General features: G+C 32.5%; 1 protein-coding gene across 1 annotated transcript in view; it reads right to left on the bottom strand.

Annotated features, from left to right (window-relative positions):
- The window catches only part of LOC133172631 (uncharacterized), a 33,698-nt gene extending 11,325 nt beyond the window's left edge, over window positions 1-22,373 (bottom strand). Inside the window, exons 1-14 of the mRNA XM_061307564.1 lie at window positions 22,307-22,373; window positions 20,574-20,724; window positions 16,680-16,799; window positions 15,720-15,848; window positions 15,407-15,562; window positions 14,884-15,023; window positions 14,482-14,605; window positions 13,606-13,828; window positions 13,349-13,488; window positions 13,106-13,208; window positions 12,921-12,962; window positions 12,501-12,625; window positions 12,063-12,229; window positions 11,713-11,821 (exon numbers count right to left, since the gene is read on the bottom strand). Coding sequence (XP_061163548.1) covers window positions 11,713-11,821; window positions 12,063-12,229; window positions 12,501-12,625; window positions 12,921-12,962; window positions 13,106-13,208; window positions 13,349-13,488; window positions 13,606-13,828; window positions 14,482-14,605; window positions 14,884-15,023; window positions 15,407-15,562; window positions 15,720-15,848; window positions 16,680-16,799; window positions 20,574-20,682 — 1,687 coding nt within the window. The 5' untranslated portion in view covers window positions 20,683-20,724; window positions 22,307-22,373. The remainder of the gene's footprint in view (window positions 1-11,712; window positions 11,822-12,062; window positions 12,230-12,500; window positions 12,626-12,920; window positions 12,963-13,105; window positions 13,209-13,348; window positions 13,489-13,605; window positions 13,829-14,481; window positions 14,606-14,883; window positions 15,024-15,406; window positions 15,563-15,719; window positions 15,849-16,679; window positions 16,800-20,573; window positions 20,725-22,306) is intronic.
- Window positions 22,374-23,068: the final 695 nt, after the last annotated feature.

Raw genomic sequence — 23,068 nt, 5'->3', positions numbered from 1 at the left:
GTGTATTCAAACTTACCAAAAAGATCGTGGTTGGCATCTTTTATGCCATTGAAAAAAGGTATGATCAAACCTTCAAAAAAAAAAAAGAGATCGTGTTTGGCATCTTTTATTCTACTGAATGAAAGAAGTGTGATCAAACCTTCAAAAAAAATATCATGGTCACATCTTTTATGCTACTGAATGAAAGAAGTGTGATAAAACCTTCAAAAAAGATCATGACTGGCACCTTTTATGTTACTGAAGGAAAGAAGTGTGATCAAACCTTCCAAAAAGATCATGGTCGGAATATTTCATGCTACTGAATACTAACACATTCCAAACCACCTCATTGACTTTCGCCAGGTAAAAGGCAGCACAATGAAGGTGTATTTCCTCCTGGAGGAATAGATGAGTCACTGGATCAATAAATGGTAGCTTGTCTATTTCTTCTCTATATTTCTGATCAGGAAACATGCGAAAGGTTCTGCCATAGGATATAATCTCTTCCAGTATATGATCGCAGTAAATACGAATATCTACCAACTATGTGAATCAAGTAATTAACCATCTGTGTGGCTTTTTTTGTTTACTAAACAATAATTTTATATAACTAATGTGCAATAAATGTTCAAGATTTCTTTGTGAGTACGTAGATTACCAGGCACTCAAATTCCAATTAGTATATACATATGTACATGTACCACTGTTTATGTTGCGCCATTGCCATATTTGCTTTCATTGAATGACAGATATTGTGATGGCAGGACTATAATGGTATGTCTACCCAGCATTTTGTGATCGACAAAACATATTGGCAAATGTTGGCAAACCTGAGAAGTGTTTGAAAACGCTTTTAAATGGATACTTTGAAATGAAATTTAGAAAGAAAAGGCTACATCAGAGAGACCAAGCCCAGGGAGAGAATCTCGAATGCCAAAAATTATATACATATATTTCTGCTCAGGATTCCAGGAAATACAATTGGAACAGGAAGACAAAAAAGACCATTTTTACCACAGGTTGTGACCTTTTATAGGTTAAGGTTGCTGTGAATGTGGATATTAATGCGAATCAGTATACCAGATTATTTCCGTTTTAAAGTAATTTTCTATTTTTTACTAATGTTCATTGAATATTCACACCAAGGATTTATTTTTGTGCACATAGATAAAATTACCCAAAGCTTATATTTCCAATGTTATACCCGTCCACTAATGTTGCACCATTGCATTTATGTATATTTTTACATTAAGAGTTTAAATCTGAAATTTATACTTATATATGTATCTATCTTTAAACTTCAGATTTAAACTTTTAATGTAACACAGCAAAATAAAACCAAGGAAAGTTTGTAGCTTAATATATACCTTGGACATGTGGCGTCATAAGAAGGCGTGATTACCAATCCTGACATGATAGTTCCAGTAGATCAGTCACCACTTCCGCCCAATACAACTGAGATACACATGTATTATGATTATGTTTCCGACGATTCATCAAAGATTTTTTTACAAGTATATATACAAATGCCTACCCTGACATAGAAAGGCTGCGCCATTATTCGGTCAAAGCAACTGAAATACCAAGACATAGTCTGACCAATACTCTCACAGACACCCCTCTAAACTTCTTCCGTTTGGACACAGCTGATCCAAGTCAGGTATTTTAGATGTAGCCAGAAGAATAACGAACAAGAAAGGCTTACGGCATAACAAGTGGAACTCTAAGTAAGTGTAACTACTACGTGTACTGTGTTTCTTTCAAAGAGTTACGTGCAGTTGACCACATCCTCAAGAACTTCGAGCATTACATCTGTGGTACGTTATATATTCCCCAAGTTCAAAAGTCATGTGATCAGTTTACACGTTGGTTCAGGGTGTTTAGTTTCAGATACAACATCGACCTCTTGATACTTCTTGATAGAGAAGTGATTGTCCGGTTCAATGTGCCATCAATAACTCACTTTGGTCAAGGATAGGTTCAAAATGTTGTCTTTGAACATGTCAGTTGCTTTAAATAAGGAAATACTGGCGACCATTTCTTACCCCCACAGAGTGATGGGACTGCCGAAGTAGACATTAGTAACAATGTTAATCAAATTCTTAGGTAAATAACTATAACTCAGATAGGAGTAACCACTTACCATATACGTACTATGCTTCTAGAGAGAAAATGGACTGCTTTCTAACTTAATTTTAGGAAAAATTGTGTTAACAACACTTGGCACTATCTGAGATTCTCAAATCAATACATTTCATAATTAGTACCTACAAAGAAAACATGGAAAGCTCACCAGACATAGAAGAGCAATCAATAAAGATTGATGTTGCTGTACAGATTTTGGGATAAAGTTCCTTGGGAGAATTTAGAGTCAGGTTGCCACGTATATTTTCTTGCAATTCAAAACATGTTATTTTCAAGCTACTGGCTTGGTTCTTACAGGGTAATCCCAAGGATGACAAATCTTAATAACAAAAATAGGAGTAAAAGAAATTCATGAGTAACATCATTTGACATATATGGCACAGATGCCCTCAAATATGCAAGATGCGATGTCCGACGAAGATTTTTGTTTGTTTAATCGTTTGTTTGTTGTTTAACGTCCCTCTTGAGAATTTTTTACTCATTTGGAGACGCCCCACTTGCCGATAGAGGCCCGAAAATTTGGACCTGTACCCAACATTAGGGCCATTGAGCAGTGAAGGATCTTTTTCGTGCCAACACCTACTGCGACTTCAATTTATACGGTCTCATCAGAGGGACCATTCTCCACGTCCCGCAGTGGGATTCAAACCCGCGACGTAACGATCAACTCCTTACTTCGCGAGTCTAGAGCAAACACTTTAACTACTACATGTACGCCATGCAGGCGACGAAGAGGAAACAGAAGTAGACTCTGAACCTCTAATTAATAAGGCGCAGATGGTTAAAGTGACGAGGACGACATACAGGTTAGATAGAAACAGACCACAGCGAAAATAAAGAACGAATGAAGAATCTCTTGTTTATGCTCGTTGTCATAGCAAATTCTGACATTTGATTTGGAAAAAAAGTTTGGCGTGCATATATTTCTAATCAATACGCAACATATTATTCAGTTTATTTCCATTTATATCCGTTGGAACTTCCACGGAACAACGTATTGTACTTATATGTTACCACCATGATAGGCCTTTGACCTCATACTAGCAGCGCTGTCCTTCCGAAGTATGAGAGAAGTCTTGAAATTAATTTTCTTACACTAGGCGCGAAATAATTGGAATTTTATGATGGGTTTGCTTTAATATTTAAAAAAATTTCTTTTGTCGTATTTTGTAGACATTTTGACAATATATTAATGCAATTTTTTCAAACAAGTAAAACTTAAACATTTTTTTTCTGAATCAAAAGAGGTAATATTAGGATTTTAAGTATCCTATGTATTTATAATAGTATTTATATGAGTATTTATAGCATGATAAAGGATGTTCAATGAAATGTAAAGATATTTCGTTTAAACAATACAAATTATGAGTAGAGTCAACACGGACCTCTAAAAACAGAGGTGGAATCAGATGCCATGGAGAAGTAAGCATTCCCTGTCAACCGGTCACACCCGCCGTGTGTTCCCTGTTATGATCGGGTAAGCGAAAAAATCCGTAAACATTTCAGTGTGAAAATAATGGACTTACAATTTGTATGAAATACGTCAGTCATCACTCGACTTAATTAACGCCAAATTGTATTTGCAAACAAGGTCATTGTATCAACCATAGAATTTGTGAAATGCTGACTTTAAACGAGAATTTTGATATCCTCATATCATCAACTTATTTATCAATAGCCTGCCTCGTTTTAGAAATTGTTTGCATAGAACATGCTCTTGTGTATTGAATGAACTGGGAGACATAAACTCCATATGCAGGTGATAATTGTTTTGTTGGTACATTAATAAGGGAAGTTGACGACAGAAAAGTTGAAGCCTCACGTTTATCATAAAGTTTAGTCGTCAGTTTGCCATCAATCCGAGACCTTAAGTGGAAAAGATAGTAGACCCGAACACAGGTTCAGTTTTTTTCATAATAAATACTTCTAAGCTGAATCTCAAGAATTTTATGCAAAGAATTGAATTTTTACATTTTCAAGGAGTTTAGAATTTACGTGAAGGTACCTTGAAAAAAAAACCATGCCAATCCTTTGCAATTATTCTTCAAATAAGTATTTACAATTCCAATGCAGTCTTGGTTGGAAAAAAAAACACACCATTTTTGCTTTGTTTGGATACACAGTCTTTACCCCATATAAAAGTGACCCTGCCTTATAATCTTATAGATCTTATAGACTTATAGTCTATAATCTTATAGATCAAGCCCCCCCCCCCCCCAAAAAAAAAGGAAAGAAAGAAAACCCATATACTTACTTGGGTCACAGTAAGCTCCAAACGTGTAGATCCATAGCTTCACAATGAAAAGAATGGCAAAACGTTTGTTAGAAAGCAATTAGCACTTCACTTGCGTCGTGATAGTAGAAACGCATTCCTGTCAAGTTATAAACGTAGCCTGCTTTAAGGAAACCAATAGTTAGATGAACTCTAATATGTATCTACCAGCAACCGTGTGACACGTGGAATTAAGCAAGTATTTATAGCAAAATCATCGTTCGCCGTCCGTTGTATGTACACTTTTTAGTTAAACTAAAATAAGATCAATTCAGTTAGACAGCCGCAAGGATCTGTGTGTGTTGGGGTGGAGTTGGGGGTGGGGTTCAAATCTGTTAAAATGAAGGACCAAATCTCAGTATAGGAGGATATAACTATGAAGTAGAAAACTTCTATCAAAGTTTCTTTTTGTGGAATCTTTATTGTATTGGGGGTTCACTTTTCGAGGATATCACCCATGGGTACTTCTTACCTACAAAGTTACAACCTTAATGACCATTGATCTATGACTACATATTCTTCAAAACACGATGTTCAAACAAGAAATTAAAACCAAAGATATGGCATGTCAAATGTTGCAATATTCGATCTTTTTCAGGCCTCTTTTTCATTTGTATTCTGTAATTTTCCATCTATATTGTATAATTTACCATTTGTATTGTATAATTTTTATTTGTATTTTATAATAATTTTCCATTTGTATTGTATAATTTTCCATTTGTATTGTATAATTTTTTGTATCGCATAATTTTTATTTGTATTCTATAATTTTCCATTGTATTCTTTAATTTCCCATTTGTATTCTTTAATTTTCCATTTGGATTGTATATTTTTTATTTATATTGTATAGTTTTTATTTGTATTCTATAATTGTCCATTTGTATTGTATAAATTTTCATTTGTATTGTATATTTATTACTTGTATTCTATAATTTTTTATTTGTATTCTTTTTCCATTTCTATTCAGAGCACTAACACTTGCATCTGATTTTCATACAAAGGAAATCTGCATGATACTTTTGGATAAACTGATTGATTTGGCAGTTAGGCTAGAATGTGCTTTTTTTATTTCCTGGAACAAAAATACTCTTAAAAATCAGTTAAGAAGAAAAAAGGGACATACGGATATTAATCATGTTTATGACCTTCTTGTGCCCTTTTTGTTTGCGTCACTTAAATTGGATTCTTATTGTGAAACAAGAGTCATCATATGATTTGATTAAAATTATATGACATTTTACTTCATGTCATCCTCAAAGAGGGGGCAAAAAAAGCAGTTAACCTCCCTCGTTTTTGGCTCTTGGAGCACGTGTTAATCTCTATAAAGCTGCTTCGATGTCTATGAAAATCATCACGCGGTCCAAGGTTGGTTTATATAGTGGAGTTTTTAAGGTCAGACGAGACGTTCCTCAATAATATATATTTTTTTCCCAAGAATTTTTGAATTTGATATTGCTACTTCAACAAGTTTCCTCACAAAGAAATTGAGATGCATTACCAAGCATTTGTGCTGGATACAAAAGGAAATTATTTCCTATATACTATAGTAATCCCATTGGATATTACTTGAAGTGTTGATATCACAATCTTTGTGTTTATATTCTTTGAAAAAAAGTTTAGAAATCACAAAATAATTAGAATTAGAAGTGTATTTGATATAAAATAATTAGATTTATATGTGTATGTGGTACAAAATAATTAGAATTAGAAGTGTATTTGGTACAAAATAATTAGAATTAGAAGTGTATTTGATATAAAATAATTAGATTTATATGTGTATGTGGTACAAAATAATTAGATTTATAAGTGTATTTGATATAAAATAATTAGATTTATATGTGTATGTGGTACAAAATAATTAGATTTATAAGTGTATTTGATATAAAATAATTAGATTTATATGTGTATGTGGTACAAAATAATTAGATTTATAAGTGTATTTGGTACAAAATAATTAGAATTAGAAGTGTATTTGATATAAAATAATTAGATTTATATGTGTATGTGGTACAAAATAATTAGATTTATAAGTGTATTTGATATAAAATAATTAGATTTATATGTGTATGTGGTACAAAATAATTAGATTTATAAGTGTATTTGGTACAAAATAATTAGAATTAGAAGTGTATTTGATATAAAATAATTAGATTTATATGTGTATGTGGTACAAAATAATTAGATTTATAAGTGTATTTGGTACAAAATAATTAGAATTAGAAGTGTATTTGATATAAAATAATTAGATTTATATGTGTATGTGGTACAAAATAATTAGATTTATAAGTGTATTTGGTACAAAATAATTAGATTTATATGTGTATATGGTACGTTACAGAGATACAAATTCAGATATTCGCCTGACCTTAACTTGTATAACTCAAAGGATATAATTAGGATGTAATTCAAGTTAAAAATTTAACTCTTAAAAAATTCAGTTTAGGGTAGTTCTTCAAATTTTACAACCTCCATGGGTATTGATCTATGACTATACAAGTTTCATAACATATGTTCGCACAAAAAATTACATGTATATCCCCATGAAACTGGAAGTTTTAAGCTGTCCATGAAAATTGAGAATCCACATCTGATTTACATCACTTCTTGAATATGCTGTAGTACAGTGTGTCTGAAGTTTCTCCTTCACAATTGCTAATATTTTCGTGAGGAGTAAGGGTAGGGGCTTTGTAAAGCATTTACTGGACCCTGCAATATATCTTTGTTTGTAAGGAGCTTTATGAAGCCTGGAATCCAGTGTAGGTGTGGTAAATTAAATTCACTTTCATTAAATAAAATGTTAAAAGTATTTTTAAAAAAAAAATTAAAATGATCCAAGGTCAGGGGCACAGGATACTAAAATTCTACATTATTGTACTAGCCTCAACTTTAAAGAAACTGATTCTTGAGACAAAGGTTGCTTGTGAATATATGCATGTCAGATCCTAATACAGGGCAATATGGAGATAGTTAAGGCCAGATTTTAGATGTGCAAAATTCTTGCCTTGGTAATAACTTTGGAGATATTTTAGATGATACTAGGCACAAACGTTGCTTGTGATTAAAAGTTCAGTCAATATTCTTTGACATGATTGTTTGTGTAAGGTCAAGGTCACATGATTCAGAAGTCTTAAAAATTTTCTATGGGCCTTCAATTTTGAATGCCATAACTTTTGATATGGTCATATTTTAATACTCATCACAAAACTTGCTCACAACCAGAGATGTCTGAGCTAAAAAATAAAAATACGAGATTAAGTGTAGATAAACATGATATATATTATTTACGTTCAAATTAAAATTTTCACCGATTTTGAACATGAATAACTCATGTTTCCATAGTGAAAATGCTTTTAAACTGTGTCTGTTAATTAAATCCGGAGTCGGTAAATAAATCGGTTATTGTTTTAAATTTCTAATATCTTTAAAACGTGATAGATTTAAATTGTGTAATCTACAGGAAAGTCCTACATGTATCTTTATATAAAGAAATAAAAGAAATAGAAAGATCTTTTTAATTTTAGTTAGTCTGAACTTATAAAAAATACGCTATATATGACTTTAATCAATTATGTCTCAGAAATACTCAAGCTTTTGATTTTTGGTTCAAGATGACATGTCTGTTTTCAACTTTCAAGTAGTCATTTTCTTTAGTTTTTATCCTGTTCAGGCAGCTCTAATTTAAACCGGACTACTTCTTACTCTCAGAACATTCGTCTATTACTGTGTATATATGAACTCTTGCTACATCCAAACATTTATGAGTCTATTTGTTGCTTTGTTTCACAATGTTCCTCCATCACAAGTTTCACTTGGAGATAAATTGCTAAGAAATGGACAAATATTGATGCCCACAACCAAAAGAGAAATTAATTTTTATCCCATGGTCTGTGAAAGGAAGATCCAAGGTCATAAGAACAAAATGGGTATCTATAGGAAACATTATTTTCTTGAGATTATAAAAACCAAAGGGACTTGTATATATACAGGTACGTGAAGGTGATTACTAGACTGTAGAAATATTGATCAATATATCTTTATTCTCAGGTGAACATCAAGACCCAAAGGCCTCTTGTTTTCGATATAATTTATAGATCTGGAAGACTTAACTATGTGCTCAGTAGAAAATAAAAAATAGAAGTACATGACAAGTGAAATGTATACATTTCAAACCATCTTTTATTTTTTTTCCTTATCCTCATTAGAAACAGTCTAAAGATCATCCAGAAGAAAATGTTAATTGCGCCCCCCCCCCCCGATATAATTTGCTCTTTGGGGGCGTGTTAATCCATTTTATAGCTTATGCAAATAATCGGACAAAGGTTGGTTGATAAAGAGTGAAGTTTTATTTAATTTAGAGGATATAAGCTAAACTTCACGCCTTATAAATTCAGCCCATGAAGAGTTCCAAAATAGTACCACTCAGATTTCAATACAAAAAATAACTAGTAATGAGCAAGAAGATCTCTATTAATATTGTGCCATACTGTTTACTAGTTATTTATAACATTCTAAATATGCATTAATCCTCAAACTGTTTGAATTGTTAAACTTATCAATAAATGGGACCAAGGAGGCAACTTTTTTTTTATTATTATTTATTTTTTCATAAGCAATGTATTCTTTACCAATTTGTGATATGATGCATTTAAACCACAGGATGGGGCTTATTCGTTATTATATCCTTCACAACTGAAGCATTCTAGGGTATATTATAGCATATCTCTTTCTCTGTCCATCTGTCTGCAGACTATTATATCTAAAGATTTTCACTGAAACTAGTTGATATATTTTTTTCCAGTTTCGTAGAATTCAAACATGAATTGAACAGATACACTAGGTATTTATGATTGATGTCAAAATTTTACTTTTTATGCCCCCGTAATTGAAGATTCGGGGGCATATAAAATTTGCCCTGTCCGTCTGTCTGTTTGTCCATAACTTTTGATTGGTTGGAGCTATGGCTTTCATATTTCACATGTGTATTCCTTGTGACAAGACCTTTCTTTGGGTACCATCATGTTGTGTTGTGTATAAGCGCAATATGACCTGTTGTGTATAATTGTGTTAGCATGATGGCGTGTTGTGTGTTAGCGCGATGGCGTGTTTTTTCTGAACTATTTTTAGTAACCATGGCAACACCGCTCATCCAAATCAAAAACCGATGCACTAAATTATGTATCTTAGTGTAGTCTAATTGTGTGCCAAGTTATATTGAAATCAGACCAAAACTGTAGGAGGAGTAGCATTTTGAAAAATTGTTTACAGACAGACGGACAGAGAGACAGACAGACGGACAGACGGACGCCGGACACCTTACTATCGCATAAGCTCTTCTGGTCTCTGACCAGTAGAGCTAAAAATAGATGTGCATGACAAGTGAAATGTATACTACTGTTATTTTCTATTTAAGTAACCCAATTACATGAAGATTGAAGATCAGCAAAATGTCACCATGAGGAAATTATTATTGCAACTGTAAGGAAATTTATTACTAGTATTACAACCTTGAAGTTTGGGCCATTTTTCTCTCTCTCTCATATAAACTTATGCAGTAATAGCTTGGTCAAGATTTGCTTTAAGTAAATAATGTTACAAAAATAAAAAGAGAGACTGAGAGAGAGAATATCTAGTCAATAATAATTCAAGGTTATACTTTTATAATGTCAAAAAGCATTGCTAACATTTAAAGGACACAGTATGTTAAATTTGACTCCTTATTTGAACTGAAAAATGAGATTACATGTACTTAATCTAAGTTGACATCTGGTTCAAAACCATTAATAGATTTGATTTAACACAGACAAAAAGATCACAAAAAGGTGAAACTTGGATCAATTTTATCAACTGGAACTTTTCATATTTTGAACTTTTTCCATCATTTTGCTTTAGAAAACACAGAACACTCAGAGGAAATGTGTCTGGTTCTTGTGAATCTTGCAGATGGGCAAGAACATGCTCTTTATTTTCTGGAACAAGCTCAGCTCTAAATTTCTAAAAATCTGTTTTAAAAAAAATGGGATGTTGATCAAGTTTGTGACCTTCTGTGACCTTTTTACTTGCTGTCATGTTTAAAAAATAAATTCTACTTTTTGAAGCAAGAGTCATTATGAATATTTGAGTTTATCATAAATGTCATCCAAAAGGATTGGGGGGGGGGGGGGGGTAGTCCTGGTTTGTCTTAATTTATATAACTCAAAGAATAAGATTAGGAGTTGTATAAGTTAAAGAATCCAGTCCATTAAAAGTTCAAAAATATCATCACTTAGGTAAGTAACTAGAAATGTTTATAGACACTTCTATGCTTCATTTGGCATACATGTAATGATTGTCACAAACAACAAGCAGGTGCAAAACAGATCTTATAAAAATTTATGAAAGCCCTGTCTGTATACCAGGGAATGTTCATTAGAAGAGAACTTTAAATCAATAAATGTACTGCATTAATGGCTTATTCAACATTTTCTTTAATGAATAACTTTACACAAGTACATAAGGAATCACAATTTTGATATTTTTAACACTTTGGTCCTTGGCACTCAGATTCTAGATTCACTACATGTACACTTTGGTCCTTGGCACTCAGTTTCTAGATTCACTGCTCAGAAGAGGTGTGGTTTCCTCCTCCTCCTTCGCCTTGATATCAATGGTAACTCGGGGAACGGTTCTGTTAACATTACTGAACCAGATTCCATAGGCAAAGTATATAGTTAATCCTGAAAATTGACAATGATTTTGATATGGATGTTGCTGTTTAATTACACATTTATCTCAAAATGTTAATCAAAACATGGAACATTTGCTAATATAAATATTAAAAATATCAGTTTGCTTTCTGAATGGTGCATTTGGTCCAAAGTGATGCATGATCATGATTTTATGAATGATTTGGTATTGAAATGTAATGTCATTTATTTTTATTCCATAGGATATGATCATCACTGTCACTAAAGTGATCATCGTTAAAATCATCATCACTCTCCTCGAGGGTGGATCTAGAAGTTAGGGGTATGTGTTCATCGTGTTGAGATTCTACACTGTGATGGAGACTGTATGAGAAATAAATTAAAAAGCCTGGAAGGAAAAGGATAGGTCAAAGGTCAAAGTGCATAAAGCAGAGGTTAAAAGTGCAAGATATAACATCTGATTATTTGCAGCTTTTTAAAGTGAGACGTAAAATATAAATTCTTACTTCTGCATAGTAAAGCAATGCTGTACACTTTTGATTTTGATGACATATTTTAGCAAAATTACTAGAAGTAGAGATTTAAAATGTATACACTGATGTTGAACTGAATAAATATATAAAATTAACTTACCAACTAGCATCCACACTCCAAACCTGATCCATGTAGCAGTGGACAGCTTCAACATCAGGTAAACATTAACAAAAATACTAATCACAGGAAGAAATGGTAAAAGAGGTACCTATAAACAAAAAATCATAGTGCATTTACAAAATCCTCTTGAACAGACATTATAATTTAAAAACTTCTTTCATTTTTTTCTCTCCCCCTTTTTTTAATAGAAGTAAAGAATAAAGCCAACACAACAATGCAATCATTGACAGTACATGACATGTACTTGTTGTAAAGTTACTTCAATTTTAATAATTTTGCAGGAAAATTAGAATGGTTAATATTCTTTTCTACATTTTTTAAAATTTTACCTTAAAGCTGATTAAATCCTGATTTTGAGGTTGGAGCCATGTTGAATACACAAGGATAAATATGAGAAGACAAATAACACTAGCTATAGTAATAGACCACCATTCCCCGGAAGATATAGAATCTTCTAGAAAGATGAGTATCAGTGACTCCGCAATGATCAGTATACCTTAAAAGGCATAAATAAATAAAAAATACTTTACATAAAAATAATATATTTTAAAAAATGAATAAACTGCACTTCAAAGTTTTCTTCTTTTTTTTTTTTAAATTGGAAGACCTCAAATTGTAAGTTACCAGTAGTATTTTTTTTTAAATCTTCATCTAAATTATAGAAATAAAAAGCAAATGCACTCTTAATCTGTGCAGCCCTATACTCCTCATGGATTAAACAAGAATAAGTCAAGCAAGTCAAGTCTACAAACCTGAGTAATACTTACATATAAAAGTGATATTCCAGAATGATACAGTTTCCGTTAGGTGAGTTGGGGATTTCAGTCTATGGTTGAACATTTCCTGGAAATATCCCACTGGATTCACTTCATCATTAACAAGTAATGAATCTCTGTAACAGAAAGTACAGTCCATGTACTAAGATCTGCAGTTATTGGTTCCCTTACTGTTAAAACCTGGGAATTATAGGGGTTTTTTTTCTTGGTCTGTCTATCTGTCCATTTGTCTATAACTTTAACATTCCTGAATTTGAAAACAGGTGGTCAATATATCAGGTATGTATGCATTGTTAAGATTCACTGGGGAAGGTAAGGGACATGTTTTGCTTTGACAATGCTCTCAGAATGCTTATTGTAGTTAATAAAAGTTATTATTTAGTGTTAGAATGTCAAACTAAGTTAATTTACCTGTCTCCTGAATCACGAGGGTCAAAGGAATACACCTTGTATCTACAAAAGGAGAATATTTAATAATCAAAAGTATGGGATCTGAAATGAAAAAATTTAAAGCCATGAAGAAAGAATTGGAGTGTGCTAAAAAGATTATCATCGACCATATATTTTAAAGATAAACTGAAGACTGAAATTAATACCTTAACAGTAAGACACTAACAGCAACAAGTGTGTATGCTAGCAAGGTTCCAATGGACATCATGTCAACCAGTTCTTTAAGGTCAAACATCATTGCCATGACTCCTTCAAATTAAGAAATATCATATTAAGAAGAAATCTACTTTTTGTTTTTTTACTAATCTTTATCTAAATAATCTTATTATAAACAATCGTCTGTGCTAAATAAAAATTTCTAAATATAAATTCGGATAATTTACAATCACCTGCAAACAGCCCTGAGAGGAGAGTGCCAGCTACAGGTGTTTTGAACCTTTCACTAATGTCCCCAAGAAACTGAAAAAGCAGTCCATCACTGGCCATGGCATAGATAACACGAGGTAATGGAAACATAGCACCAAGTAGACTGAAAAGATTTTTTCAAATATGAGGAAAATCTATCCATCAAAGAAAAGTTCTAATTTCTCTCCCTCTCTCTCCAAAAAAGTGTTACAAAGACTTGAATCCCACAGTTGATTCTTACCTTGTGGACAGACCACATACAGCTCCCACCGCTATAATATATCGAGCTACATTCCAGCCCACTTTGGAGAAGACTTCTGGAAGTGGGGCATCATGGTCTAGGAGGTAGTAAGGACACATTAGGGTAATAGCTGCTGATACCCCAAAGTATGCCAGGAAACAGCCTAGCAGAGCCAAAACTATACTGATGGGAATAGCTCTCTGGGGATTCTCGACTTCCTCTCCTAAATAATGTAACCATGCTTTAATGTAGGAATATTCAAATAAATAATATTCTGTATAATATTCACAAACTGAAATTTACATGCATTTTGGTTTGCATAAAGAAATGAATCAAAATTTGTATTTTGACTGAGTTGCTCATTGGAATAAAGTTGTCAGCTGACATTTACAGTATAGAATGATAAAGTCATGAAGTAGAAAAGTGGAATCTTTTTTTAAGTTATATATCTGAGGAATTGCTGGACTGAACATGTATGGATAAATGAAATTACATAATGTAAAAAAGGTTAAAACGTCATTGGACAAATCTGTTACATAATTAACAACTCAATATTTTAATTTAATGTCATCAAATTTTTTAAAAATGCCATTCTTCAAAAATAACTTCAAGCTGCATTAATGCCATAAAAAATTAAATGTGAATCCAAGACATAAAGGGAAACCTGGGTTCTGTTATTGTTATAGACCTGATAATATAATAATTTATGTTGAAGATAAATAAATTATGAAATCAAGAAATCTTTACTGTATTACCTTTTTCACAAAATAAGAAAATTGACATTTCAGCAAATGATAATCATTCTTAATGGTACACATTTCTAAGCCATTATCAATTAAAAGTATATTTGTACATGAACCTGCTGAACTCACATACCTGTTGTAGCGATGCAATCAAATCCTACAAAGGCATAAAAACAAGTGGCAGCTCCAGACATCATTCCTGAGAAACCGAATGGAAAAAATCCACCATCTCCATAATTAACAGTGGAGTTGGTATGCTTTTAAAGAAGAATTGGAGTTGTACTAAATTTACATTGAGTAAAAGTTATCTAAACTGAACGAAATTCAAAAAATAAAAACTATTTGTTCTTAAATTAAAAGGGAGAAATACAAATATAAGTTGTGGTTAATTTGTAAGTGTTTCTTTCATGTATCATAAAGTTGCTCATAAATTTTAAACTTTCAAAAAATGATAGAATTAATTTAAGTATGTAATACAACATGTATTTTAAAGTCTACTTATAGGATTTTTCTCCTTATATTTTAAAATACCTACCTCTGGCCTAGGTAGAGACCAGTTATGGATGTCTGCCTTAATTAGGCCACAGATAACAACATATAACACAACTAGAAGATTGACACCAGTGAAGATATTGTTAAATCGGGAAGATTCTTTTACTCCCAGTGTTAACAAACCTGAAATTATTATGCAACATGCATTTTACTGAAATTCAGACAAGTGTTTCAAGTACCATAATCCTATTTTCAAGCACGTAACTGCTAAAATAAGAATTTGAGCTGCATTTTCTTATTTGTATTAATATTGAACAAGAATGACTGTTTCATGCTAATATCCAATTGAAATAAAGGTAAAATAAGATTGATCTGTGAATTGAATGTCCTATGTATGTGTGAATACTGAAAATTGCAGCTTTGATTCTTATCATTGTATTTTTCTAATTATTTTAACAAGCCAAGGATTTTTGTTTCACTACTCTCCCCTTAGTAAATCGAACACACTTGGCTTCTGAAGATGATTTTATATAAGAATCAAATAACTAGCAGTTCTTTTAACATACAGGTAAGCAAGAGGGTGATGCCAAAGGCAAAGAAGTCTGGGTATGGAGAAAGTCCCCCAACATCTATAGGCATATTGTCCCTGAAGAAGTTCTGGATAGCCTTGTGGATTAGAGAGTCAAAGTAGGCACTCCAGGCCCTAGCTACACTGGCTGTCCCTGGTAAACAGTTAGAAATTATAATAAAAATCTGCAGATGATTTAAAAACCTGTACATGGCTTTGATATTGCTTTAAAAAAAATCAAACAATAGAGTTTAAGCAAAATTGTAAACTCTGTGAAATTGTTATGTTTGTAAGGGACTGGAGGGACTTACCTATAACATATTCTAGTATCAGATTCCATCCAATGATGAATGCCATAAACTCTCCCACAGTTATATAACTGTACACATAAGCTGAACCAGTTTTGGGAACCCTGGCTCCAAACTCAGCATAGCATAAACCTAGAAGTCAAATACACCATGGGGACAATAAATTAGACTTTTAGAAGAAAAGAGAAGAACTTTCACAGAATTGCAATGTATGTCGAAAATATTCAAGGAATGTGCGTCATTGACCTCAGGTTTGACTTTTAATGCTACAACTAACGTAAATGCTAAACTAAGTAAAATTCCTAAATTGACTTAACCTGCATAAAAGTTGCATCTCAGGATGCAAATGAATACTATTCTCTAGATGCTGGGATGTGACCTTTATTTTAAAGGTGACTAACCTTGATAACATTTTCTGAAAGAGGTCATTTTTAAAGTAATTCTGAGTCCTACAATAATCAAACTGCTGTTGATATTGAATCAGGGGGTATATGTGGCCATTCAGGTTATGGATATTGCAAGTGACCAACATTGTACCAATGATAGATGTCAAATTAAGCTTTAGAAGTACGTACCTTTTTATTTTTCAGTACTTATTATTCAAGTAATGACACATCATATTTTCCATTGCAAATTTGAATCTGCACTACATATTGATAACACTATTTCAATGGCCAAGAGATGTACTTAAAAGATCCAAAATTTCTAAAATAATCTCACCCTAGAATCAAACATTAAATTCAAAGTACATGTACCGGGTAATATAGAACAGTCATTTCTGACAGTAGTCTTTAATTAACTTTGTGACTTATTACCAGTACTGTAAGTAGAACAGATTTATTACTTTAATAATTCTATATTTCTCCATTTCATCCATAATTAATTACATAAACCAGTAAGTTTCAGAGATTTAAATCAGATTAGACTGTCTAATTACTGCTGGTTTCTGACATTGTGTAATACCTGCTAACACTGAGGCTAAAGCTGCAATGAGGAAGGACAGAATCACCGCTGGACCGGCTGTCTCCTTGGCTACCTGGCCGGCCACTACATAAATACCTGCTCCCAGAGTACTGCCAATACCTAGAATTAAATGGTTAAAGATATTTCTAGAGTAAAAAAAAAAATATCTCAAGCACATAAAAAGCTTTTAAGCTTTTTCAGTTTGGGGGAAACGCTATACCAAAATTTATATCTTAAACATTCATATACATCTTCAGGTATTTCTGTTCAGTAAAAAGAATATAAAGCACCAAGAAAGCTTTTTTAGCTTGGTGAAAGGTACTGTACCAAAATGTTTTATCAAACATTTAAAGACACTACTGATCTCAGCATGCAACATTTGGTTGGAAAATATGGGGAGAGGAAGAGATTCCCCTTAAGTCCCCCCTCTCATTCCAGTTCCTGAAACAACTGTGTGTACCAAATGTTTCATAACATTCTCAGACTGGCTGTAGGATATTCTTACAAAAATTACAAATTATCCATAATAACAATTGCAATTCATCATTTCAATGACCCTTTCAGTTAATTGTCATGGCATTTCAGAGACTGGGTGATATACGAATGTGTGTAGCTATAACCAGTGTTTTCACAGGTATACTGTATAGAGAATTATTTCGACAAGTTGTATAATTTTCACTTTTTCTCTTTTCTGACATAGTCACAGTTTGGTGAATTCAAGGAAATAATTTGTATAAAATAAAGAAACCTCATAACCTTGTATAGCAAGAATGACAACTGCATATTTAATTTTTCACTCACGATAACCAGGTGTCCATCAGCGAGATGTATTCACTACATTATTTATATATACCCAGGGGGATTAAATTAAGTATTCCATACATCTGGCAAATCATTGTCTGAAATGTTTTAATTTGCTGAAGCATGGAAAAACCCTCCATTGGATTTACATACCCCTGACCTGAGGCAATGTTAAAAAAAGAAAAAAGAAAAAACTTGTGCAATGAAAAAAACTGTAAACGAAATTTTACATTTTGCTGTTTAAGTATAAGAGCAAGGACTCATATTTATTAAACAGTAATATATGTCCATAGTACATGAATGCTCCATCCAGAGTTCATTAGTAATGAAGCACTAAAATTTGTATTAGTGCATGAAGTCTGATGAAACTATATTGAATAGCTTCTTTAAAAATTAATTTTAGACCAATAAATATGTCACCGGGTTCACAGGTGCGTGATAGTCAGTCAATATATCGGGTCTCAGTAGCTCAGTGGTTAGAGCGCTGGCACGGTACGCCAGAGGCCCTGGGTTCGAGTCCCGGTTGAGACTTGATTTTATCACCACCTGTGACATTTGGCGCCCAACGTGGGGCTACCCTCTATTCCCTAGGAACATGCCTTACAGCATTTCCTTAACTCCTAGAATTCGAGGACGAATTTCTACAAAGAGGGGGAATATGTCACCGGGTTCACAGGTGCGTGATAGTCAGTCAATATATCGGGTCTCAGTAGCTCAGTGGTTAGAGCGCTGGCACGGTACGCCAGAGGCCCTGGGTTCGAGTCCCGGTTGAGACTTGATTTTATCACCACCTGTGACAAATAGTAAAGTCAAAGGTCATTGGGAAGGTCAAGGAAAAAAAATTGGAAACAGCTGAAAAATTCTCACCAAATTAGGTATCAGTGCATAAGCTTACTTAAAAATATCTTGAATAGTTTCTTTTAAACTAAGCTAATGGCAAACTTAAGAAAAGTGAGGTCAAGGTCAAAGGAAAGGTCAAGGTAAAATAATTGATGCAGGTCAATAGTACTCACCAATATGTATAACCATTTGAACTTTGATTTAAAAAAATCTTGATTTGTTTCTTTCAAACTGAGATAAACACAAAATTGAGGTCAAGGTTTAAAGAAAGGTCAAGGTCAGAAATGTTGATGCAATTGAATACATCTCATCAATATGTATAAGCATATGAAATCTGATAAAAAATATCTTAAATAGTTCCTTTGACACTTAGCAAAACACAAATTTTTGAAAAGCAAGATCAATGTCATAGGAAAGGTCAAGGTCAAAAAATGTTAATGAAGCTGAATAGCTCTCACCAATATGTATCAGCATATAAAGTTTGATAAAAATATTTTGAATAGTATTTTTTGAAACTGAGCTAAACGCAGGGTATGACAGAAGGACAGATGACGGACATGATTAGATAGAATGTTCTACTGTTAAATATTGTCCTACTGACCTTGTGAGGGCTTGTCCCAAGACACAGTTAGATTATTCTAACTAAGACATGATGAACACTGCAAGTACTTATAAAAATGGTAATTTTTATTGCAAACTTATTCACTATTTCTTGAATTCACATATTTATTAACACATGAATATAGTGAATATGTACACTGAGAGTTATGGTCCTCTATACAGACAAACAGTGATCAGCAAGGCTAATTTTAGCTTTTGACTAAAGTGACCTTGAAGTACATAGGACTATGGAGTGCCCAAAATTACAAAGCAAAGGTTACCAAACATCACCTTAATGGATATACCATGAATCTAAAAGTGAAGCAGTCTCACTCCAAATAAATGTTCTGGTAATGTGAATCCATAGATGAATCACCAATGCAAGTTTGTTCTGGCTAGGATTTAAAATTTCTTGGGAATGGACCTGCTCCAAACACTTAAACTATTCAATTATTTGCAAAATGCACCTCAGATCCTGCATCTGAAGCAAATCTGGTAGTGTGCAGCCCTTGATGCATCATCCATGCAAGTTTAGTCACCATAAGGCTTATAGATATTTGGGAATGGACTAGCTCCTAAAAACTTTAACCAGGTCACTCATCTGGTAAACATAGGTCAGATCTATCCAGCATCTGAAGCATATCTGGTAGTGTTCATTTCTAGATGCATCATCCTGGCAACTTTGGTCCAAGTTGAGATTATAGTAACTTAGGAATGGGTATGTTCCAAAAACTTTAACCAAGTCACTTTTCCAGAAAATGTAGGTCAAAACCAGCATCTGAAACAAGCTCAATTGTGTCCATCCCTAGACATTCTCTATCCAGAGTTGTCGTTCCCGCTACGCTCCCACATACACCTCTGTCAACGCTTGTTATACTAGATTCTTGGAAAAATTGTAAATGATTAAAAGTTGTATTAATAATTGTTTTTAGTAATATTTCTTATCAGAAAACATTATTTATTTTAATTTATTACACGTTAAAAGGATTTTTTAATTAAGATTTAAATTTTTACTCCGCAAAATAGTTCCCTAAAAACTTTGAAAATGAGTCACTTTGAGGGATTATAGACTTAAAATAAATGATGAATTATCATCTTTATCGATAATTACAATAATTAATTACTATTTAAATTTCAAATTTTCACCGTTTAAAATTTGTACAAGAGTCTTGTACAACAAGTGTTGACAGAGGTGTGAGCTAGTGGAAGACAACTCTGGATAGAGAATGCATCCCTACTAGGAGATACACCATCCATGCAAGTTAGGTAACTATAGAACTTAAAGTTATTTGGGAAGGGACAAGCTCCCAAAATTTCAACCTGGTCACTCATTTGAAAAACAAAGGTTAGATACAGCATATGAATTATGTCTGATCTAGAGCTACATCATTAATGCAATTTTTGGTCTAGGTACAGCTGATAGTTATTTGGAAATGAGACCTGCTCTTAAAACTTTAACCAGGATGCTGATGCTTATATCAATGCTGGGGGAATAGTATAAACTTACTTTCGCTTGGTTGAGGTGAGCGAAACATGAAAAGTGACTCCCTGTGTGTTTTACAAATTAATTTGTCTTTTTTCAGCTCAGTCTGGGAACATGTTTTTTTTCTGTTAAGGTAATACTTCATTGCAAACACAAGTACTGATACATACCAAGAGCTGTGAGATCTAGAGTAGTCAAACATCTTGATAATTTGGTCTCTGTGATGTTAGCAGGGTCTATAAACTTCTTTCGAACAAGCTTGCGATAAAAACTTGTCATGTCTTCAGAAATCCTAAGCTTTTCACATCAAGAACCATTTGTCTATGATTAAAAAAAAACTGATAAATTTTAATTTCTCTTTACTTATAAATTAATTACTATGGTCATAATCAAACAAATTAATGGAAAGAAATCTTGGGATCAAACATCTTGACACTATGTTCAGAGCAAGAAATATGGTTATTAATCTCACTTAAAAAAAAATCAATTATGCATAGTGGATAATGAAAAACACAATTTTCGCAAGAAACATAAAATGGGAAATAACTGGTCCTTCTATCCATTTACTTTTTTGTCCCAATATAAAATGGTATCCACTGTCATTAAAATGAACAAAGAACTCGAAATAACACTACCAGAATTGATTGACGGTTCATCATAAAGCAACTATATATAGGGGAGCTTTCAAAATGTAGGCAGGTATAAACTTTTCAAAAAGGAAAGATCATAATGCTTTATTTTACATTTATAGAGAATTAGACTAAGATTAAAATATCAACTAGCAAAGAATTTTTGGGGCAAAAATTTTACTGAAAAAATCTGTAAACTTGTTCATATAAATTAAAAATATACCGGTACATAAACCAACAAGAAACATTGCTAAGAATTTGAATGACTGAAAGTTGTAGACATATAATCAAACTTTTCAAGAGCCATTAGAATCAAATTTGAAAGAATATTTATTGTGTACCTTGATGGTTCTATGAAAAAAAAATATTGTAAATGTTTAGGTGAAAAATAAAACTAAAGATTAAACAATATGAAATTATGAGTTTAATTTCACTTATATACATCACAACTTAGCTATCAGTTAAATGTAATAGCTTCATGCAACCCATTCCAGTAATCAATAAACTAATAAAGTAAGCTCATATTACCTCTTAGGCTTAAGAAATGCACTCAGATTTATCAAGGCATGTAGTACCTCCTCTTATTTTATTTATGTAATGTGATAAATACTACACAATTTCTTATATGGAAAGATACTAATGTCTTGTGATCAAAACATATTCTAATCCACAGTTTATACATGTACACTGTTATAGGTAATATATATCATGATCATTCACTGATCACATTATTTTCATTTGGTTTATCAATACTGGGTGCAAACTTTAGAACATTGACACAATTATATTTATGTGCAATAATTAAATGGATACATGATGTAAGATATGGCATATATCCACAACATGTAAATGATTTCATATGATGTACTTCAAACCCAAATACAGTACATTAGATCTTTAATGTAATTTAAATTAATATTGTACATAGATCATTAAATTTTCTATACACAGAGTACTCCTTTTTACATATCAATAGGTATACATATTTATAAACCAAGACCCAAGTACTTGTGGTTCTTAATCTCGGTGGAGATTCGGCTGGGCTAGATATTTGGTCTGACGTCAGACCAAATATCTAGCCCAGCCGAATCTCCACCGAGATTATTGTGGTTCTATACCCCTATCTCCATTAGATTATTTTTTATGCTCTCTCTCTCTCTCTCTCGATGTTGTACAATATTCATCATCTAAATGTTCAACAATTAAGTAATGCAACTCACAAATATTCAATCAATTAATATAACTCTAATTTAAATGTATGTTGTGTTATTTACCTTATAAATATTATCTTATTCATACTACTTGAAAGATTATCTTTTTACGTGTTTTTTTTGTCTGCCATTATTGACACGTGAAGTCACATGATAATCACATGTTCTTTAGTACATTCCGGTAGGTATGCGTTTCGCCCCGTTTCTGTTTCGCTCTCAGATGATTTGCACCTCAGTTCTGTTTTTATCTAGAAAATATTATGTTGTCTTTTCTTTATGTGTAACTAATTATAAATATGATGATACTTATTATATTTTTTATAAATTTTATAGACGTACATTACATACTAGTAAAACAAAGATTGATAAAATATAATTAATTGTTTCAGGGACCTATATACTATATAGGTCCCTGATTGTTTCAAAACGTTTTCAATACCCCCCCCCCCCCTTCTCCTAATATATTTTTAAAGAGTCGTATTTTCGAGTTTAAGCAATCTTCCTTTTTTCTTTTTGTTTGTCTAAGTTTTTTTTCAGACTGCCCCCTCCCCCTTTTTTTCAAAAACTATACTAATTACGACCCTGTCGATAACACTTCTGCTGCACTTTTTTTGTATAAGTGTAATCTGTGAACATACTCTAATGAAATTAATGTAATTAATGATAAATAAGGTCAGTAAAGAATTCCATTGGAGTGAAACTTCTTTGAAAATTAAAAATAACCACTTGAATAAACTTAGAACTATAAACAATCTTGTGTTTATTGTTAGAAATGAGAACTGAAAACGTCGACCAAAATTCAAGGTTTGCAAAACTCTTTATAAA

Source organism: Saccostrea echinata, unplaced genomic scaffold (genome assembly GCF_033153115.1).
Source record: "Saccostrea echinata isolate AGI-Se365-2 ecotype Australia unplaced genomic scaffold, CSIRO_AGI_Sech_v1 ptg000054l, whole genome shotgun sequence".
Classification (NCBI taxonomy): Eukaryota; Metazoa; Mollusca; class Bivalvia; order Ostreida; family Ostreidae; genus Saccostrea; species Saccostrea echinata.
Note: the sequence above shows the minus strand (reverse complement) of the source record. Positions and strands in the feature narration are given on the sequence as shown.